General features: G+C 38.2%; 1 protein-coding gene across 1 annotated transcript in view; it reads left to right on the forward strand.

The window, feature by feature from the left end:
* Positions 1 to 21,102, forward strand: part of PAPPA2 (pappalysin 2) — a 288,850-nt gene that overhangs the window by 145,790 nt on the left and 121,958 nt on the right. The window contains exons 9-11 of the mRNA XM_013061142.2: positions 780 to 871; positions 5,286 to 5,476; positions 7,395 to 7,541. Coding sequence (XP_012916596.1) covers positions 780 to 871; positions 5,286 to 5,476; positions 7,395 to 7,541 — 430 coding nt within the window. The remainder of the gene's footprint in view (positions 1 to 779; positions 872 to 5,285; positions 5,477 to 7,394; positions 7,542 to 21,102) is intronic.

Consider the following 21,102-nt stretch of genomic DNA (forward strand, 5'->3'; position numbering starts at 1 on the left):
AAAACAATGACATTTTTCTTCTCCCAGTATTCATGTCTCCCCTGCAATACATGATAGCTGCCACCAGGTGGTAGTAGGGAGTGAGGACCAAGACGGAGCCTCAGCTTTGCCCTGGCTGACCTGGCAGCGCTCAGGCTGCTGAGTCTCTTCGTATACAGAACAGGAGCTTTCCGTTCTACAAAATCCTAAGTTTAACAACAACTGCACGTAGATAGAAGAAAACAATGAAAACGTAAAGAAATATCAGGTAAAGCGGCGCCTGGGTGCCTCAGTTGGTTAAGTGTCTGCCTTTGGCTCAGGCCATGATCCCAGCGTCCAGGAATCGAGCCCCGAATCAGGCTCCCTGCTCGGCAGGAAGCCTGTTTCTTCTCCCTCTCTCACTTCCCCTCCCTCTCTTGCTGTGTTTCTCTCTGTCAAATAAATAAATAAAATCTTTAAAAAATTATCAGGTAAAAATGAATAGAAAACAGAACCATATATGGACCAGCAGGTTTCCTCCTCACCAAACCAACTGTTTCTAAGACTTCACTCATCATGGGGCTGGTAGGCGTTTTCTATCTTAATGCCATCCACCGGAAACACTGGCAGGACCCTCGTGGATCTCCTAGATGTTTCTGAGCCACTTTTTCCATAAAAACATTGTTAACTCCTACTTTTCTCCAACTTGTACTCCTTAAATAAATAATTGGGAATTTTAAGAACTTAAAATAAGGGTAACTGAACAAGAAAAATTATTTTATACATGTATGTGTATGAGAATGTATATTTTTACCTTCTAGGAGTCTGGGAGAAGAGTGTGATGATGGGGACCTTCTGAGCGGAGATGGCTGCTCCAGGAAATGCCAGCTGGAGGAAGGCTTCCACTGTGCAGGTGGGCTGAGGAGCGCCCCCTAGGCTTATGTCCTATTTCTGCAGGCATCTCTGTGTCTTCCCTCCCTGAGCTTTTGATATCTTATACAGCAGGATGCTAATAACGGTGACGTTTGATGTTTCTGTTGTGTGCTAGGCATTAGCTGGTTCACATATAGAATTTCATTTAGTCCCTAAATTAACTATGAAGAGACTAAACTGAGGCACAGAGAGTTCCAATAACTTGCTTTCTCTTATATGGGATTTGAACAAAGGAAGTAAGTAAGAATCTACATGTGTAACCACTGGATTACACGACCTCCTTGATTAATGTTACCAATTGCTCTTGGGTCCTCATGTCTAACATCAAAGCATCATCCAAGCAGTCCAATCATAGAGGCTCTGCATCAGCATAGGAGACATTCTAAGCTGAAGGGAGTGTAAAGTATCTCTTGGTGGCTGTGTCTAATAGATAAGATTATGACAGGTGACAGAGGGTCCTAACACTGCTTAATCCTAGAAAATCACTAGTAATAAATTATTACTAGGTGGCTTTGACTCTAGGTTCTGGCCACACGGGAAGGCTGTCCAGAACACTTCTCCCAATTCTGGTTAAAGACATTATCAGTGGGCTTCTAACATAGAGGTTATTTTTTTTAAAATTCCCATCCCAATATATGCAGTGTTTCTGTGGAACATAACCATTCACCAAAGTTATTCTAAAGAGCACTGCATTGAAAAATATTTTCATGCCTCTAAATCTCAGGTAAAGTAGGATATGATTATAATTATGTATAGAACACTCAAATGTCCCTGCCATCTAGAGCAGAATTGTAAAATTATAGAATCTTAGTAGTCTTCCTTCTATTCATCTAATAAAACATATTCAGCTACCTGCTGTGCACCATGAGTCTGTAGATAACCTGATCCCTTCGCATATACAGTCTGAAGCGATAGGGAATCCAGCTACCTTCCATATGGAAATCCTTCCTGCCAATCCTTGAGAAAGAGGCCCCTCGATCCTGCTTACCTACTTCAGCAGTGAAGGACACACCTTGGCAGGCACCATTCTGCTTAAGAATGGCTTTATCTGTTAGAAGATTCTTCTCCCCTTTCCTGGTTTGGAAACTGAGGCTCAGAGCACTGTGCGACTATCCACAGGCACACAGCAAGGGTCTGCAAGGCCAGCACTGGACCTCAGGTTCCCAACATTTCCTCAAGTGCTTTTTCCTTGCTATGAAACTGCAGAGGATAATTTTTTCCCTGTTTTATTTGACTACTATTCAGATATTTGAAATGCCTCCCTGTTATTCTCCTTTTCAATCCAAACATCCCCTCATGTGATTAGGTTTCCAGACCCTTTTCCTATTTACCCTGACTTGGCATGTTTCGTGTGGTCAATTCCAGAAAGGAATTCAATAGTCCAGATGTGGTCTGGCTATGCAGAATACAATGAACCGATTACCTCCCCTCTTCTGTACACAAGTATCTGTTAATAGCATGTCTGTTTGCGTGGGGTTTTTTTGTTTTGTTTTGTTTTTGTTCTTTTTCTTGCAACATAATAGGCTCATGTTGAATACACACACACACATACACACATACACGCACACAGTGTATCTCCAAATGCTGTGTCCTCTCCAGTACAGCTCAAGCCTCATTTAACCTAAGAGCCCATCTTGCTTTGTTTCTAACACATTTGATTTCATTAAATTTGGATCAGAAATATCATATTAAATTTCGTCGCCTCCAAATCCAGTAAAACTATGACTAAATTATTTTAATTTTATGGAGCAAGGCTAAAATGATCTAGTCCACAGTTAGACTTCTGTTTCCTTCTATAATAAGCTCGTAGTATGCTAAGCATATATTCCATTATTTCTCAAAAGATTAGGTTACAGGGGCACCTGGGTGGCTCAGTTGGTTCAGCGTCCAGCTCTTGATTTTGGCTCAGGTCATGATCTCAGGACTGTGAGATCAAGCCCCATGTCAGGCTCTGTGCTCAGTAGGGAGTCTGCTTCTCTTTCTCTCTCTCTCTCTCTCTCTCTGCCTTTCCCCTTACCCCTCCTCTGACTCATGCATGCTCTCTCTCTCTCTCTCTCTAAAATAAATAAATAAATAAATATTTTAAAAAATTAGATCTGGGGCACCTGGGTGGCTCAGAACATTAGGCCTCTGCCTTCAGCTCAGGTCACGGTCTCAGGGTCCTGGGATCGAGCCCTACATCCAGCTCTCTGCGCAGGGAGCCTGCTTCCCCCTCTCTCTCTGCCTGCCACTCTGTCTACTTGTGATCTCTCTCTCTCTTTCTGTCCAATAAATAAATAAAATCTTTTTTTAAAAAATTAGATCTGAAGGAACTATTGTGAGATGTTTTAAAAGTGCTCTGTTATTTTTGTTTATTTTTTTAAAAGATTTTATTTATTTATTGGACAGAGAGAGAGAGAGATCGCAAGTAGGCAGAGAGGCAGACAGAGGAGGGGGAAGCAGTTTCCCCACCGAGCAGAGAGCCCAATATGGGGCTTGATCCCAGGACCCTGAGATCATGACCTGGGCTGAAGGCAGAGGCTTAACCCACTGAGCCACCCAGGTGCCCCAGAAGCACTCTGTTATTTTTAGATGGACTTGAGAAAACAGGCAAAAATTTTAAGTCCATGGTAAAAAAAAAATAGAAACAAGAAGAAACATTCACTGTGTTGTAGAGAAACAAAACATATACATACACATTATAAAATATATTATAAAAATATATACATACATATATACCTAAAATACATGCAAAGATGCATAAAATACACATATTTATGTACATGAACACATATACATGTAAGTATACATATATGTGTATATTACAGGAGAGAGGAAGTCATTCCAAATACTTGTATATGGCTTCGGGGGAGTGATTTGGGAAGGCCAGGGGTTTGATGGGAAGCAGGAGTTTAAAACCCAAAGTAGGCTTAGAACCAAGTCCTAGGAACATTGGTTTATATTTACATCTGGCAAATAGAGACAGATTTACCACAGAGAGGGGTCTTAGACTGGAAGTACTTATGAAGGAAAATAATTAGTAGGTAACGTGTTGATAAGTCACTGAAAAATCACTTCCACATCCCTGTGGTATTGCGAAGAATGAAAAACAGTAAGAATGGTATAGTAACAGTAAATTTTAGTAATGATGGTACTTAATGTATGTTGATTGATTTTCAAATCTTGATATTATTTTCATGTCCTATTGTCTTAAGTTGAAAGAAGAGATTAGAATCATGTTACTAATGTTCATTGTTCTACCGTTTTGGTAGAAAAGGCAGGAGAACTCAGTAGGTGGCTTTTGGACTGTGCCTTAGATTTCTACACTTGAAGAAAGCTAGTCACGTCCCTGTAGCTGATACTGTTCACTCAGGCGGAGTTATCCTGGGTGAGGATGGGCCTCATCCAGGAGACACAAACCCACGTCCCAGTCGTCCCACAGGTTTGCACACAGCCTCACTTCTCATGTGTTTGCTTTTGAAGACGGTTGTCTCAGCTTGATGGAGACCCCGCTGAACCCATCTCCTGTGAGCCTGGCTCAAATCCAAGCTCTGTTGCTTATGTATCAAGGGACCTTTGGCAACATGTTTCCCACGTATAACACAAACAAAAAATGCCCACCCCACATAGTTGTTGCAAGTCAAAAGCGGAGAAGATGTACGTAAGCCTCAAAAACCCAGGGTTTGTGTCCAAGCAGCAGCACAGTTAGTCGAAGAAAGAATTCAGCTACAAAGAGTAATCGAAAATAAATCCCTCAACTACTTTGATATTTCAAAAACCATGAAGGGGGTCCAGGTGCATGACACATCACACCATTTCTGTAACTTCTCTTCTTCTACTTTCTGCTCTTTTAGCTTCTTCTTCCCTCAGGATCTTGCCCAGTGGTGCCTTAACATTTCTTTCTACCTCCAGCTTACTTTTTTCTCCCTATTCTTTTTTTTTTTTCTTTTAAGATTTTATTTATTTATTTGACAAACAGAGATTACAAGTAGGCAGAGAGGCAGGCAGAGAGAGAGGAAAGGAAGCAGGCTCCCTGCTGAGCAGAGAGCCTGATGCGGGGCTCGATCCCAGGACCCTGGAATCATGACCCGAGCCAAAGGCAGAGAGGCTTTAACCCACTGAGCCACCCAGGCGTCCCTCTCCCTATTCTTTATTCACAAATTCCACCCCTTTCTAGACATTTTATTACAGAGATGGATTCTACTTTCCTTCCCATGAAAAAGAATCCTCCTTCTGTAGGGGTGTGTGTGTGTGTGTGTGTGTGTGTGTGTGTCTTGTCTGCATGTTTGGGGTAGGCGTTAGACTAGCCAGCAGTAACAGGATTCTCTTTCCTGGACTAGAGAAAAAAAATGTAATGATTTTTACATGACCTATTCACAATACTTTTTCAAATGTTATACTATATTTCTTGGCAGGGGAGCCAAGCCTATGTTACATATATGAGGGAGATGGGATATGTGAACCTTTTGAGAAGGAAACCAGCATCATAGACTGTGGCCTCTATACTCCCAAAGGATACCTGGATCAGTGGGCCACCCAAGCTTACTCCTCTCATGAAGATAAGAAGTGTCCTGCTTCCTTGGTGACAGGAGAACCTCATTCCATGGTAAATCAAGCCAGAAGAATTGGTTAAGGTTGAGCAGAATTGTCAAGTGACTCTCTCTGAGATGCTTTATGGGGGCTTACATTTCTCTCCTGCCTTTGACATCAAATTTAGTCCCTCCTGAACTCAGAATAAGGTAATGCTCAATGAAACACTTCTAGGCTGGCAGCGAAGTCTTATCTTCCTCCCTCAGGCCCCTCACCCCACTTGTGTGCACTAGGTTTCATCCAGGAGCCTTTGGCTGTGCGGTTAGCTCACTCCAAGGGATACAGAGTATCTCAGAATTAACCTCAGATGTATAAATATCAGAAATTACACTTGAGCTTTGTGTATGGGAGGATTTATTTTAAATCAAGAAAAAGAAGTAGTGAAGAGCCAAATTGCTTGGATTACAATACTGAATTCAGTGGTATTGCTACTACTCCTACTATTATTATTACTAAGTGAGATTTGACAGGTCACTTAACCTCTCTGGGCCCCAGTGTTTTCATATGTAAAATGGATCATAGTAATAAAAACCATCTGACTGAATGGTTTATTACAAGGATCAAATGGAATTTAAAATATATTAAAGATCCAAGTATAATTCAATTTAAAGAAATTTTACAATTAGTACAAAAACAAATCTGTAGGTATACAACTTCCCATGAAATCTCCACCTAAATAAATAGGAGATCCTCTGAGGACTTTAAGGACTGACTTCTATGAATTATAGTTGAATACTGAAAAAAATATTAAGGGCTTTGGCTTTTGGGTACTATTCCAGATGCACCCACTGCCAACTAAACTCTTCCATTTATCATAACAATAAGCAATATACCTTCCTTTCAACAGAAGTGAGATTAAGTTCTCTAGGTATTTTAGGCCAGGATGAAATCACTGAATTTTATACTTAAGCACACACCCCCAAGAAACTGAGAAACCAGCCAGGGCTCGTGGTCTGGTTCAAGAAACTCCTCAAGGACCTAGGCATCTTCTAGATTCTAACTCTTTCCATCCTTGGCTTGCAGCTTCCTACCTCCTCCTTGTAAGATGACTCCTCCAGGCATGAAGTCCGCATTCCAGGCAGGAAGATGGGTGAAGTTCACAGGGAAATAGGTGTATGCTAGCCGAGTCTTTCCCTTTTTATTGGGAAAATCATGGCAGCTTTTCCAGAAGTTTAACACTACAAACTCCCAGCAACATCTTATTGGTCATATCCAGGTCACTTCATCTCCCTCGGTTGTAAAGGAGTCTGAGGAGATGAGCATGTATAATGGGGTTCACTGCCACCTTGAACAAAATCGGAGTTTGTTAATAAGAAAGTAAGGGGAAATGGATATGGTGGGGGGGAGGGCTTGTAGCTGTGTCTACCATGCTTCTTCAGTGAAATTGGGCATCTTTCTCAAGAGTTCTTGGTGCCTGAGGACAGGAAACTGGGGTGGGGGGTTGGAAGATTCTGACTTAGGAACAGCTCTCTCAAGTGGCTTATAGTCTAGCTTGTCTGTCTTCCTAATGTAGAGTGGGAGAAATTTTCTGGGGTTTGTTCCCTGGCTTCTAAACCCAACCGAATGCTGAGTGGCTCCCTGACTCAGGAACCTCACTCCCGGAATGGTGGATCCTGCCTGGGAAAGATACAGCATCTTAGACAGCGTTCTGTGGCTAATTCTCAGAGCAGTTGCCCTGAAATGTGCCAGGACTGTTCTTTGGAAAAGATCTCTGGGTTGAGGGTGGGCTGAGAGTTACCATGTGTGTTTTTCTATCTAGGTAAGTTATATCCTGACTGTCAGAGAACATTCTTCCATACTGAGAAAAGTTCTCTGCCAGTAACATCTGAGTACTCAGAAAGAGAGGAAGACCTTGGTTTTGAGCTACAGAATTTCATTATCTTCACTTATCTCGCACCCTGCACATTTAACTTTTGGTTGAAATTGCATTTCAGATTTGCACATCCTATCACCCAGAGTCACCAGAGCACCCTCCCCTTACTGGCTGGTTTCCCTGTGTCACCAATGGAAATAGACCTCAGGATAAAAGAAGTGAGCAGACAGAAGGTAGTCTGGAGAGAGAGGATGAGGTTTGGCTCAAAGTAAGTGACCCAAATGGTTCTTTGTGAAGGCCATGGATAGAGTGTGTGTGTGTGTGTGTGTGTGTGTGTGTGTAAAATGATAGGCTGGAATGGCCTGTCTGGAAATTTCCTCTGTTTTTCTGAATGTTTTTAATATTTTGATTTATGTTCACCTCTTTTCAAATTTTGGACTTCTTTTTTTTTTTTTTTTGTAAATAAATTGACTTACCAAAGTGTAACACACACACAGAAAAGTGCAAACATCAGAAATGCACAGATCAGTACATTTTTAGAGTGAACATCCTCTCTGCCCATCATATACATCACGAAATGGAGCAATGATCACCCCGTAAAGCACTCTCCTTGCCCTTCTCGGTTTGGGTAGCACAGAGGCATCTACTCCTCTTAGTTCTGTCACAGAGATTGTGGGTTTTTTTTTTTTTTTGAATGTTATGTGAAACACTTGAGTGTGTAATTTCGTGTGTCATTCATTCTTATTCAACATTCTGTTTGTGAGAATGCTGCTGTGTGTGACAGTAGAGTTCATTTCCATGGCTGTGTAGCATTCCAGTGTGTGAAGAATATATGCCACAATTTATTTATCCATACTGATGGACATTTGGGTTATTTCCAGGTTTTTTCTATGGTATTATGCATAGTTCAGCTATAAACATTTCTGTGCATTCCTTTTGGTGAATGTATATAAGCAGTTGGGTATATTTGGAACCGCTAGATCACTGGTAAGCAGATTACAAGCTTTACTAGGTAATTCCAATAAGCTTCCATAGTGGTTGTATTAATTTAAACTCCCACCAGAAGCTCATGAGTCTACCAACTGTTTCACATTTTCACCAATACTTAGTATTTCAAGTCTTAATTCTAGCCATTCTGTTGGGCATATAAAAGTGTCTCCTTCATTGTGTCCGTTGCCTTCATGTCAACTAATGAGTTTGGGAGTCTTTTAAATTATACTGGCCATTTGTTTATCCTTTTTCTTTTCTTTTTTTTTTTCCTGGAGGGCATATACAAATCTTTTGCCCAATTTTGTGTTGGGTTGTCTGTCATTTTCTTCTTCATTTATGTGATTTTTTTTTTAAAAATTTATTTATTTATTTGACAGACAGAGATCACAAGTAGGCAGAGAGGCAGGCAGGAAGAGAGAGAGAGAAGCAGGCTCCCTGCGGAGCAGAGAGCCCTATGCGAGGCTCAATCCCAGGACCCTGGAATCATGACCTGAGCTGAAGACAGAGGCTTTAACCCATTGAGCCACCCAGGTGCCCTCATTTATGTGATTTCTTTACAGGTTTCTGAATGTAATCCTTCTTTGGTTACATGTTATTTAGTTTGCTCCAATACTATGGCTTACTTTTTCTTATTTTTTGGTAGTATCTTTAGATGAATTTCTAAATTTTACAAAATTCCAGTTGATTTTTTTTCCCCTTTATGGTTAAGTGCTTTTCACATACGGTATTAAGAAATCTTTGCCTGATCAGGGAAATACAAATCAAAACCACAATGAGATATCACCTCACACCAGTCAGAAAGGCTAAAATTAGTAAGTCAGGAAATGACAGATGCTGGCGAGGATGCGGAGAAAGGGGAACCCTCCTACACTGTTGGTGGGAATGCAAGCTGGTGCAGCCACTCTGGAAAACATCATGGAGGTTCCTCAAAATGTTGAAAATAGAACTGCCATATGACCCAGCAATTGCACTATTGGGTATTTACCCTAAAGATACAAACGTAGTGATCCAAAGGGGCACGTGCACCCGAATGTTTATAGCAGAATGTCCACAATAGCCAAACTATGGCAAGAACCTAGATGTCCATCAACAGATGAATGGATCAAGAAGATGTGGTATATATACACAATGGAATACTATGCAGCCATCAAAAGAAATGAAATCTTGCCATTTGCGACAACATGGATGGAACTAGAGCGTATCATGCTTAGCGAAATAAGTCAAGCAGAGAAAGACAACTATCATATGATCTCCCTGATATGAGGAAGTGGTGATGCAACATGGGGGCTTAAGTGGGTAGGAGAAGAATCAATGAAACAAGATGGGATTGGGAGGGAGACAAACCATAAGTGACTCTTAATCTCACAAAACAAACTGAGGGTTGCTGGGGGGAGGGGGTTTGGGAGAAGGGGGTGGGATTATGGACATTGGGGAGGGTATGTGCTTGGGTGAGTCTGTGAAGTGTGTAAACCTGGTGATTCACAGACCTGTACCCCTGGGGATAAAAATATATGTTTATAAAAAATAAAAAATTAATTTAAAGATAAAAAAAAAAAAGAAAGAAATCTTTGCCTGGCACAAAGATATACTTCACTGTGTTATCTTTTAGACCTGTTATTATTTTATCTTTTGTATGTAGGTCTAGAAACCATCTGGAATTTTTATATAAAGTGTGAGGTAAAGATCAAGAATTTTTCCTCTTTTGATCTTCAGTACATCTAGAACCACTCTTATTCAAATTAAAATTTTCTCTTTCCTTCTATGTTGCGCTGTGTACCTTTGCATAAGTCAACTAGCAATATGTATTTCGTCCATTTATTGATTCAATGTTTTGTTTTACTGGTCTGTATGTTCTTGCTTCAGTACTATACTCTTAATTATGGTAAAATTTTGGTGAATCTTAAAATTGGATAATACAACTAAAACTTTGTTCCTTTTTTTATTAGTATGTTATGTTAATCATCATACAGTACACCATTCATTAGTTTTTGATGTAGTGCTCCATGATTCATTATTTGCATATAATACCCATTGCTCTTCACAACACATGCCTTTTATCCCAGATTGCATTAGCTGTTCTTGGTCCTTTGAATTTTTGTATAAGCTTTGGAATCAGCTTCCATTTCCACATTGGAAAAGAAACCCTGATGTAATTTTGATTGGGATTTCATTAAATCTTTAGGTCAACTTAAAATATTAAAATATTCTTTAAAATATTGAGTCTTCTAATATATTCCTTCAACTTCTTCCTTAAGTCTTCCTTAATTTCTCCTAACATTTTATAGTTTTCTGAGAGAAGGGAGTTGAATTTTACCAAATGCCTTTTCTACATCTATTTTGATCACATTATGTTGTCTTCTGTTCTGCCAAAGACTTGACTTACTTTTTGACAAACTTCTAAATGTTAAACTAAGCTTACATACCTGGAAAAAAAATAACAATTTGGAGGTGATGTGTAATCCTTTGTCAGTAGTTTTAGGTTATGTTTTTGAATATTTCAAGTGTTTTCTCATCTTTGTTCATGAGAGGTTGGCTCTTATTTTTTAGATTTTATTTTACTGTTTTATCAGATTTTATATGATGAAGGCTAGATTTGACTTTTAAAATAAGTTTCTTTCCCCCCTAGATCTATGGAATATGTTGTGTAAGGTTGGTGTTAATTTTGGAAATATTCATAGTGAAGCTATCTGATCCTGTTTTTTCTTTGAGAAAAAATTTAAATTATGAGTTAAAATTTTAAAAGGAATGTAGAAGAATTTAGCTTTTCTATTTCTTCTTAGGTCAGTTTTGGTTAGTTGGATTTTTCAATTAATTTGTGCATTTTTCCCCCAAAACTTTGAATTTATTGGCATTAAGTTTCCTGTAATGTTCTCTTATTTTCTTTGTAATGTTTCCACCTCTAGAATTTTTTTTTTCACACATGAAACTGCTAGATTTGGGCTTCTTTCTTTTATTTATTTTTTAGTCAATCTTGCTAAAGTTTTATTAATCTTCTTATAGAACCAGCCAAAGAAAATATATATAGTCTATGTGTACGCGTATGTATGTATCTGTAGGTATATATAGATAAAAGGAATGTATTTGTATAAACCTAAAAGGAAGGAAATAATGAAAAAAAGAAAATACTTGTGTGCTCTTATTTTCATTATTTCCTTTATGTTTGTATTTAATTTGCTCTTTTTTTCCTACTAACTTGAGATGATGCTCAGATAATTATTTTTGGGCTTCTTTTCTTTTGTTAGTATATGCATTAAGGCCTTATTCTTCCTTCTAAGTGTGACTGTGGTGACATCCTAAAAGTTTTGCCTATCTTATTTCTGTTATCACTTGGTTCAAACATATTTTTCTAATTTTCATTTGATTTCTTTTCTTTCTTTCTTTCTTTTTTTTTTTTGACCACTGAATTATATACAAGTATGCTGTACTTCTAAACATTGGTGGGTTTTCTGGTTACCTTTTTGTTTTTGGTTCTCAACTACAGTCTTTCTTCTGTGGTCAAAGAGTATATCCTGTATGGCTTCAATTCTTTATAATTTGTTGAGCCTTGAATTATGGACTGGCGTATGGTCAATACTAGCAAATATTCCATGTACTTTGAAAGCCATATATACTCTGAAATTATTGGATAGAGCATTCTATACATTTAAGATAAACTAAATTCACCCATCATCATGCTGAAAGTCTCTATGTCATATATATATACACTATATGTGTACATATATATAGTATATATACATATATTTTTTTGATATTCTGTGCACTGTTTCTATCAGTTAATCAGTGATACTTTTAGAAAATCCCACTGTAATCTTGAGTCTTTCTGCTTCTTTTTTTATCTGTTTTCCATTTATACATTTTGAGGCTATATTATTAAATATACACACAATTCTCACTTTGTATGGAACCACAAAATGATCATGCAAACTGAAATTATGCAAAGAAAACTTAATAATCAATGAGGAAAAATTATGATTTGTTACATAAACTCAGAATTTTTACCACAATGTTAAACTCATGTGAAGGAGAAGTTTTTAAATAGTAAAACTGATATTTATTTAGTACATTATAACACATTAAAAACATAGAGAATTAAAGGGTTTCCTTTGTAAAAATGTCACCAAGAGTAGTTTGAGCAGCACTTGACTTTTTCATTTTATGACTTAACATTACAAAGCTAGCAGGGTTTTTATTTTTATGCCTTTGTGAATTGTCATATTCCTTTCTAAGTTTGGATCAGCTTCCCACATTTTATCTTTTGAACCTTCAGTGTTATGAACTATCTCTGAGAGTTCTTTTAATGTGAATTATGTCTTGGCATCCCTTCCTCTGGGACATCTTCATCCTATTTGTCACAACCAGTTTTCTCATATATGTTAATAATTTTTCTTTCACTAAATCCCTCCATCTGCATATCTAGAGTTACTCAAATTGGCACCAGAACTGACATCCCCACCCATCAGCTTTTTCTTCTATAACTCTATTTACCTTTAGTTGACATTTCTTCTCTGCATTATCACTTTTTGTTTCTTTTCTACACTTTCATTCTTATTGGCCAATTCCCCCTTTAAATTATCCGTTTCTGTAAAATGTCATGTAGGTTTATCACTGAGAAACAAGGAGGCAACACAACTACACACTTTTCTATCTCTGAATGAACTGCATAACAGGTAAGAGTGACCCATTAATGACAGATTTTGAAAGAAGTGAGTGGTCACTGATGATAGTGATTTGTGGATTGAAGGACTGTCAACTTACTGTACTTACAATTAATATAATGCCAACTGAAATTTAAATCATATCATTGGGACTCTAGTGATCATTGATAATGGTGCATATGGGAACTTGCACATATATAAAATGAGGACTATTGGTATATAATTTTGAAATTTATATATCTTCCTGCTTGATTATTTAACAAGAAATGATTCTTTTTATCTTTGAGAATATTCCTGCTTTACTATAAACTTTGCCTGCCATACCTTTTGTTTATGTTTGAATATTGTATATTTTTCCATCATATTACCTTTTATCTTTCTGTGTAATAATATTTAGCATGATTTTTTTTTATTTTTAATTTTTTAATTTTTTTTTTAATTTTTTATTTTTTATAAACATATTTTTATCACCAGGGGTACAGGTCTGTGAATCACCAGATTTACACACTTCACAGCACTCACCAAAGCACATACCCTCCCCAGTGTCCATAATACCACCCCCCTCTCCCAAACCCCCTCCCCCAGCAACCCTCAGTTTGTTTTGTGAGATTAAGAGTCACTTATGGTTTGTCTCCCTCCCAATCCCATCTTGTTTCATTGATTCTTCTCCTACCCACTTAAGCCCCCATGTTGCATCACCACTTCCTCATATCAGGGAGATCATATGATAGTTGTCTTTCTCTGCTTGACTTATTTCACTAAGCATGATACGCTCTAGTTCCATCCATGTTGTCGCAAATGGCAAGATTTCATTTCTTTTGATGGCTGCATAGTATTCCATTGTGTATATATACCACATCTTCTTGATCCATTCATCTGTTGATGGACATCTAGGTTCTTGCCATAGTTTGGCTATTGTGGACATTCTGCTATAAACATTCGGGTGCATGTGCCCCTTTGGATCACTACGTTTGTATCTTTAGGGTAAATACCCAATAGTGCAATTGCTGGGTCATAGGGCAGTTCTATTTTCAACATTTTGAGGAACCTCCATGATGTTTTCCAGAGTGGCTGCACCAGCTTGCATTCCCACCAACAGTGTAGGAGGGTTCCCCTTTCTCCGCATCCTCGCCAGCATCTGTCATTTCCTGACTTGTTTATTTTAGCCATTCTAACTGGTGTGAGGTGATATCTCATTGTGGTTTTGATTTGTATTTCCCTGATGCCGAGTGATATGGAGCACTTTTTCATGTGTCTGTTGGCCATCTGGAAGTCTTCTTTGCAGAAATGTCTGTTCATGTCCTCTGCCCATTTCTTGATTGGATTATTTGTTCTCTGGGTGTTGAGTTTGCTAAGTTCTTTATAGATTCTGGACACTAGTCCTTTATCTGATATGTCGTTTACAAATATCTTCTCCCATTCTGTCAGTTGTCTTTTGATTTTGTTAACTGTTTCCTTTGCTGTGCAAAAGCTTTTGATGTTGATGAAATCCCAATAGTTCATTTTTGCCCTTGCTTCCCTTGCCTTTGGTGTTGTTCCTAGGAAGATGTTGCTGCGGCTGAGGTCGAAGAGGTTGCTGCCCGTGTTCTCCTCAAGGATTTTGATGGATTCCTTTCTCACATTGAGGTCCTTCATCCATTTTGAGTCTATTTTTGTGTGTGGTGTAAGGAAATGGTCCAATTTCATTTTTCTGCATGTGGCTGTCCAATTTTCCCAGCACCATTTATTGAAGAGGCTGTCTTTTTTCCATTGGACATTCTTTCCTGCTTTGTCGAAGATTAGTTGACTGTAGAGTTGAGGGTCTATTTCTGGGCTCTCTATTCTGTTCCATTGATCTATGGGTCTGTTTTTGTGCCAGTACCATGCTGTCTTGATGATGACAGCTTTGTAATAGAGCTTGAAGTCCGGAATTGTGATGCCACCAACGTTGGCTTTCTTTTTCAATATCCCTTTGGCTATTCGAGGTCTTTTCTGGTTCCATATAAATTTTAGAATTATTTTGTTCCATTTCTTTGAAAAAGATGGATGGTACTTTGATAGGAATTGCATTAAATGTGTAGATTGCTTTAGGTAGCATAGACATTTTCACAATATTTATTCTTCCAATCCAGGAGCATGGAACATTTTTCCATTTCTTTGTGTCTTCCTCAATTTCTTTCATGAATACTTTATAGTTTTCTGAGTATAGATTCTGTGCCTCTTTGGTTAGGTTTATTCCTAGGTATCTTATGGTTTTGGGTGCAAATGTAAATGGGATTGACTCCTTAATTTCTTTCTTCTGTCTTGCTGTTGGTGTAGAGAAATGCAACTGATTTCTGTGCATTGATTATATCCTGACACTTTACTGAATTCCTGTATAAGTTCTAGCAGTTTTGGAGTGGAGTCTTTTGGGTTTTCCACATATAGTATCATATCATCTGCAAAGAGTGATACTTTGACTTCTTCTTTGCCGATTTGGATGCCTTTAATTTCCTTTTGTTGACTGATTGCTGAGGCTAGGACCTCTAGTACTATGTTGAATAGCAGTGGTGATAATGGACATCCCTGCCGTGTTCCTGACCTTAGCGGAAAAGCTTTCAGTTTTTCTCCATTGAGAATGATATTTGCGGTGGGTTTTTCATAGATGGCTTTGATGATATTGAGGTATGTGCCCTCTATCCCTACACTTTGAAGAGTTTTGATCAAGAAGGGATGCTGTACTTTGTCAAATGCTTTTTCAGCATCTATTGAGAGTATCATATGGTTCTTGTTCTTTCTTTTATTGATGTGTTGTATCACATTGACTGATTTGTGGATGTTGAACCAACCTTGCAGCCCTGGAATAAATCCCACTTGGTCGTGGTGAATAATCCTTTTAATGTACTGTTGAATCCTATTGGCTAGTATTTTGTTGAGTATTTTCGCATCTGTGTTCATCAAGGATATTGGTCTATAGCTCTCTTTTTTGAAGGGATCCTTGTCTGGTTTTGGGATCAAGGTGATGCTGGCCTCATAAAATGAGTTTGGAAGTTTTCCTTCCATTTCTATTTTTTGGAACAGTTTCAGGAGAATAGGAATTAGTTCTTCTTTAAATGTTTGGTAGAATTCCCCCGGGAAGCCGTCTGGCCCTGGGCTTTTGTTTGTTTGGAGATTTTTAATGACTGTTTCAATCTCCTTACTGGTTATGGGTCTGTTCAGGTTTCTATTTCTTCCTGGTTCAGTTGTGGTAGTTTATATGTTTCTAGGAATGCATCCATTTCTTCCAGATTGTCAAATTTGTTGGCGTAGAGATGCTCATAGTGTGTTCTTATAATAGTTTGTATTTCTTTGGTGTTAGTTGTGATCTCTCCTCTTTCATTCATGATTTTATTTATTTGGGTCCTTTCTCTTTTCTTTTTGATAAGTCTGGCCAGGGGTTTATCAATTTTATTAATTCTTTCAAAGAACCAGCTCCTAGTTTTGTTGATTTGCTCTATTGTCTTTTTGGTTTCTATTTCATTGATTTCTGCTCTGATCTTTATGATTTCTCTTCTCCTGCTGGGCTTAGGGTTTCTTTCTTGTTCTTTCTCCAGCTCCTTTAGGTGTAGGGTTCGGTTGTGTACCTGAGACCTTTCTTGTTTCTTGAGAAAGGCTTGTACCGCTATATATTTTCCTCTCAGGACTGCCTTTGTTGTGTCCCACAGATTTTGAACCGTTGTATTTTCATTATCATTTGTTTCCATGATTTTTTTCAATTCTTCTTTAATTTTCCAGTTGACCCATTCATTCTTTAGAAGGATGCTGTTTAGTCTCCATGTATTTGGGTTCTTTTCAAACTTCCTTTTGTGGTTGAGTTCTAGCTTTAGAGCATTGTGGTCTGAAAATATGCAGGGAATGATCCCAATCTTTTGATACCAATTGAGTCCTGATTTAGAACCGAGGATGTGATCTATTCTGGAGAATGTTCCATGTGCACTAGAGAAGAATGTGTATTCTGTTGCTTTTGGATGAAATGTTCTGAATATATCTGTGATGTCTATCTGGTCCAGTGTGTTGTTTAAGGCCTTTATTTCCTTGCTGATCTTTTGCTTGGATGATCTGTCCATTTCAGTGAGGGGAGTGTTAAAGTCCCCTACTATTATTGTATTATTGTTGATGTGTTTCTTTGATTTTGTTATTAATTGGTTTATATACTTGGCTGCTCCCACGTTGGGGGCAGAGATATTTAAAATTGTTAAATCTTCTTGGTGGACAGACCCTTTGAGTATGATATAGTGCCCTTCCTCATCTCTTATTATAGTCTTTGGCTTAAAATCTAATTGATCTGATATAAGGATTGCCACTCCTGCTTTCTTCTGATGTCCATTAGCATGGTAAATTCTTTTCCACCCCCTCACTTTAAATCTGGAGGTGTCTTCGGGCTTAAAATGAGTTTCTTGGAGGCAACATATAGATGGGTTTTGTTTTTTTATCCATTCTGATACCCTGTGTCTTTTGACAGGGGCATTTAGCCCATTAACATTCAGGGTAACTATTGAGAGATATGAATTTAGTGCCATTATATTGCCTGTAAGGTGACTGTTACTGTATATGGTCTCTGTTCCTTTCTGATCTACCACTTGTAGGCTCTCTTTGCTTAGAGAACCCCTTTCAATATTTCCTGTAGAGCTGGTTTGGTGTTTGCAAATTCTTTCAGTTTTTGTTTGTCCTGGAAGCTTTTAATCTCTCCTTCTATTTTCAATGATAGCCTAGCTGGATATAGTATTCTTGGCTGCATGTTTTTCTCGTTTAGTGCTCTGAAAATATCATGCCAGCTCTTTCTGGCCTGCCAGGTCTCTGTGGATAAGTCAGCTGCCAATCTAATATTTTTACCATTGTATGTTACAGACTTCTTTTCCCGGGCTGCTTTCAGGATTTTCTCTTTGTCACTGAGACTTGTAAATTTTACTATTAGGTGACGGGGTATGGGCCTATTCTTATTGATTTTGAGGGGCGTTCTCTGAACCTCCTGAATTTTGATGCTCGTTCCCTTTGCCATATTGGGGAAATTCTCCCCAATAATTCTCTCCAGTATACCTTCTGCTCCCCTCTCTCTTTCTTCTTCTTCTGGAATCCCAATTATTCTAATGTTGTTTCGTCTTATGGTGTCACTTATCTCTCGAATTCTCCCCTCGTGGTCCAGTAGCTGTTTGCCCCTCTTTTGCTCAGCTTCTTTATTCTCTGTCATTTGGTCTTCTATATCACTAATTCTTCCTTCTGCCTCATTTATCCTAGCAGTGAGAGCCTCCATTTTTCATTGCACCTCATTAATAGCTTTTTTGATTTCAACTTGGTTAGATTTTAGTTCTTTTATTTCTCCAGAAAGGGCTTTTATATCTCTCGAGAGGGTTTCTCTAATATCTTCCATGCCTTTTTCGAGCCTGGCTAGAACCTTGAGAATTGTCATTCTGAACTCTAGATCTGACATATTACCAATGTCTGTATTGATTAGGTCCCTAGCCCTCGGTACTGCCTCTTGTTCTTTCTTTTGTGTTGAATTTTTCCGTCTTGTCATTTTGTCCAGTTAAGAGTATATGAAGGAGCAAGTAAAATACTAAAAGGGTGGCAACAACCCCAGGAAAATATGCTTTAACCAAATTAGAAGAGATCCCAAATCGTGAGGGAGTAGAAAGGGGATAAAAAGAGGTTCACAAAGGAAGAAAGAAAAAAAAAAGAAAAAAGAAAAAGAAAAGAAAAGAAAAGAATTTTAAAAAAGAAAACAAATAAGAAAAATATAAAAATATATATATATATATATATTGATAAACTAGTTAAAAAACGTTAAAAAAAGAAAAAGGTAAAGGTTAAAAAAAAATTTACCAGAAGGCGAGAAAAAAAAAAAATGAAAAAGAAAAAAAATCAAATTAACTGCAAGACTAAAAAAAAATCACAGGGAAAAAGCCATGAGTTCCATGCTTTGCTTTCTCCTCCTCTGGAATTCTGCTGCTCTCCTTGGTATTGAAACCGCACTCCTTGGTAGGTGAACTTGGTCTCGGCTGGATTTCTTGTTGATCTTCTGAGGGAGGGGCCTGTTGTAGTGATTCTCAAGTGTCTTTGCCCCAGGCGGAATTGCACCGCCCTTATCAGGGGCCGGGGTGAGTAATCGCTCGGGTTTGCTTTCAGGAGCTTTTGTTCCCTGAGCGCTTTCCGTAGAGTTCCAGAGGACGGGAATACAGATGGCGGCCTCCTGGTCTCCGGCCCGGAGGAGCCGAGAGCCCAGGGCCCCGCTCCTCAGTGCGCCCTCAGAGAACAGCGCCCAGTTACTCCCGTCTGCCTGACCTCTGGCTGCGCTCCGAGCTCACCGAGCCTGCGGCTGGTTCAAGGTAACCCCGAGCTGTGAGCTTACTGTCGGCTCTGTCTCTGTAGCCGGCTTTCCTGTTCCAATACCTGCAAGCTCTGGGACACTCAGACACCCCCGATCCTTCTGTGACCCTGCGGGACCTGAGGCCTCTGGAGCGATGTCCCTCAGCGGAACAGACTTTTAAAAGTCCTGATTTTGTGCGCCGTTGCTCCGCCGCTTGCCGGGAGCCGGCCCCTCCCCCCCGGGGTCTATCTTCCCTTCGCTTTGGATTCACTTCTCCGCCGGTCCTACCTTTCAGAAAGTGGTTGTTTTTCTGTTTACAGAATTGCTGTTCTTCTTCTCTTCGATCTGCCGATGGATTTGCAGGTGTTTGCAATCTTTAGATAAGCTATCTAGCTGATCTCCGGCTAGCTGAAGCAGTCTCAGCCTGCTACTTCTCCGCCATCTTGACTCCGCCCCCTTTAGCATGATTTTTTAACATCAATATACCATTGTTTTTCAGGCAAAATTTCCCAATGGAATATTTAGACTAATTACATTGCATGCAATTAATGATGTTTGGTTTAAATCTGCAACATACTATTTGTTATTCACTTGATCTCTATGTCTTTTATGCTTTCTATTTATTTTTTAATATTAAACAAGTATTTTTATTTGATTTTCTGCTCCATTAATTTGTTACTATACTTTCATTTTATTCTCTAAGTGGTTATTCTAGAGATTGCAGCATGTATCTTTAACTGGTTGAAGTGTGCTTTCATAATTTCATAAGCAATGACTATCTTAGAATACTCTACCTCCATTTTTACCTCTTCCTTGCTTTTTTAAAATTAATATGATTTAAAGATGGCAAATATTTACCCTGTTCAATGCTCTTCAGGCCTTTCTAATTTCTGTGCTTCCCTCATTTTTATTTAACTTGAAGAAATCCCATTTATTATTTCTTTTTATGTGAGTGTGCTGGCAATGAATTCTTTTAGGTTTTGTGTGGCTGAAGATATCTTTATTTGACATTCATTTTCAAAGGCTGTCTTTGCTTGGTATATAATTCTCCGTGGCCAGTTGTTTTCATTCATCAGCTTAATGATGTTACTCCAGTGTCTTTTCACTTTCAAACTTTCTTTGGAGAGTCTGCTATACGCCTGATATATATTATTTTGAAGGCAATGTCTTTTATTCTCTGGTGCTTTTACTACTTTCTCTTTATGTTTTGTCTTCAACACTTTTACTCTAATGTTCCAAGATCTGTTTTTTCTTCATATATATGTGGCTAAGGCTTTGTCACACTTTTTGAATCTGTGACTTAATGTCTTTACGTGCCCATTTACACTTTTCTTCTTTTTCTTGGATACCAGATATGCATTCATTAGACCTTTTTGCTTTGTGTATATTGTATCCTTTTTCTTTTTCTTCTACTTTTCTTTCGCTTTTTCTTCATGATGAAGTCTGGTTATTTTATACTGACATTTCTTCTGTTTCACTAATCATAACTTTTACTCCAACAGCTGTTTAACTGTTTATTAAGTTATTAATTTCAGTTATTATATTTTTAATTCTAGAATTAAACTTTTTAAAAACTCTTTCTATAGATTCTCATTTTTTTTGAAATTCTTTATCCTATAGTTTACTTTTAAAAATATATTAATCACTATAATCATAAAGTCTGTGTCTGATAATATCAATGTCTTGGTGACCTGAGGTCTGTTTATGTTGACAGTTTATTCTCTTTGTTTTCATTCAGTTAGTCTCATCTACTTTCATACTGAATAATGTTTTAACTAAATTATTGAAGAGATTGTGGAGATGTGGCTGATGATATCTTTCTTTCAAGATCATTTACCTTTTTAAAAAAATATGTAATAAGATTTGGGAAAGAATACCTTAAT

Source organism: Mustela putorius, unplaced genomic scaffold, assembly GCF_011764305.1.
Source record: "Mustela putorius furo isolate JIRA1106 unplaced genomic scaffold, ASM1176430v1.1 tig00003942_pilon_pilon_pilon, whole genome shotgun sequence".
NCBI classification, from domain to species: domain Eukaryota; kingdom Metazoa; phylum Chordata; class Mammalia; order Carnivora; family Mustelidae; genus Mustela; species Mustela putorius.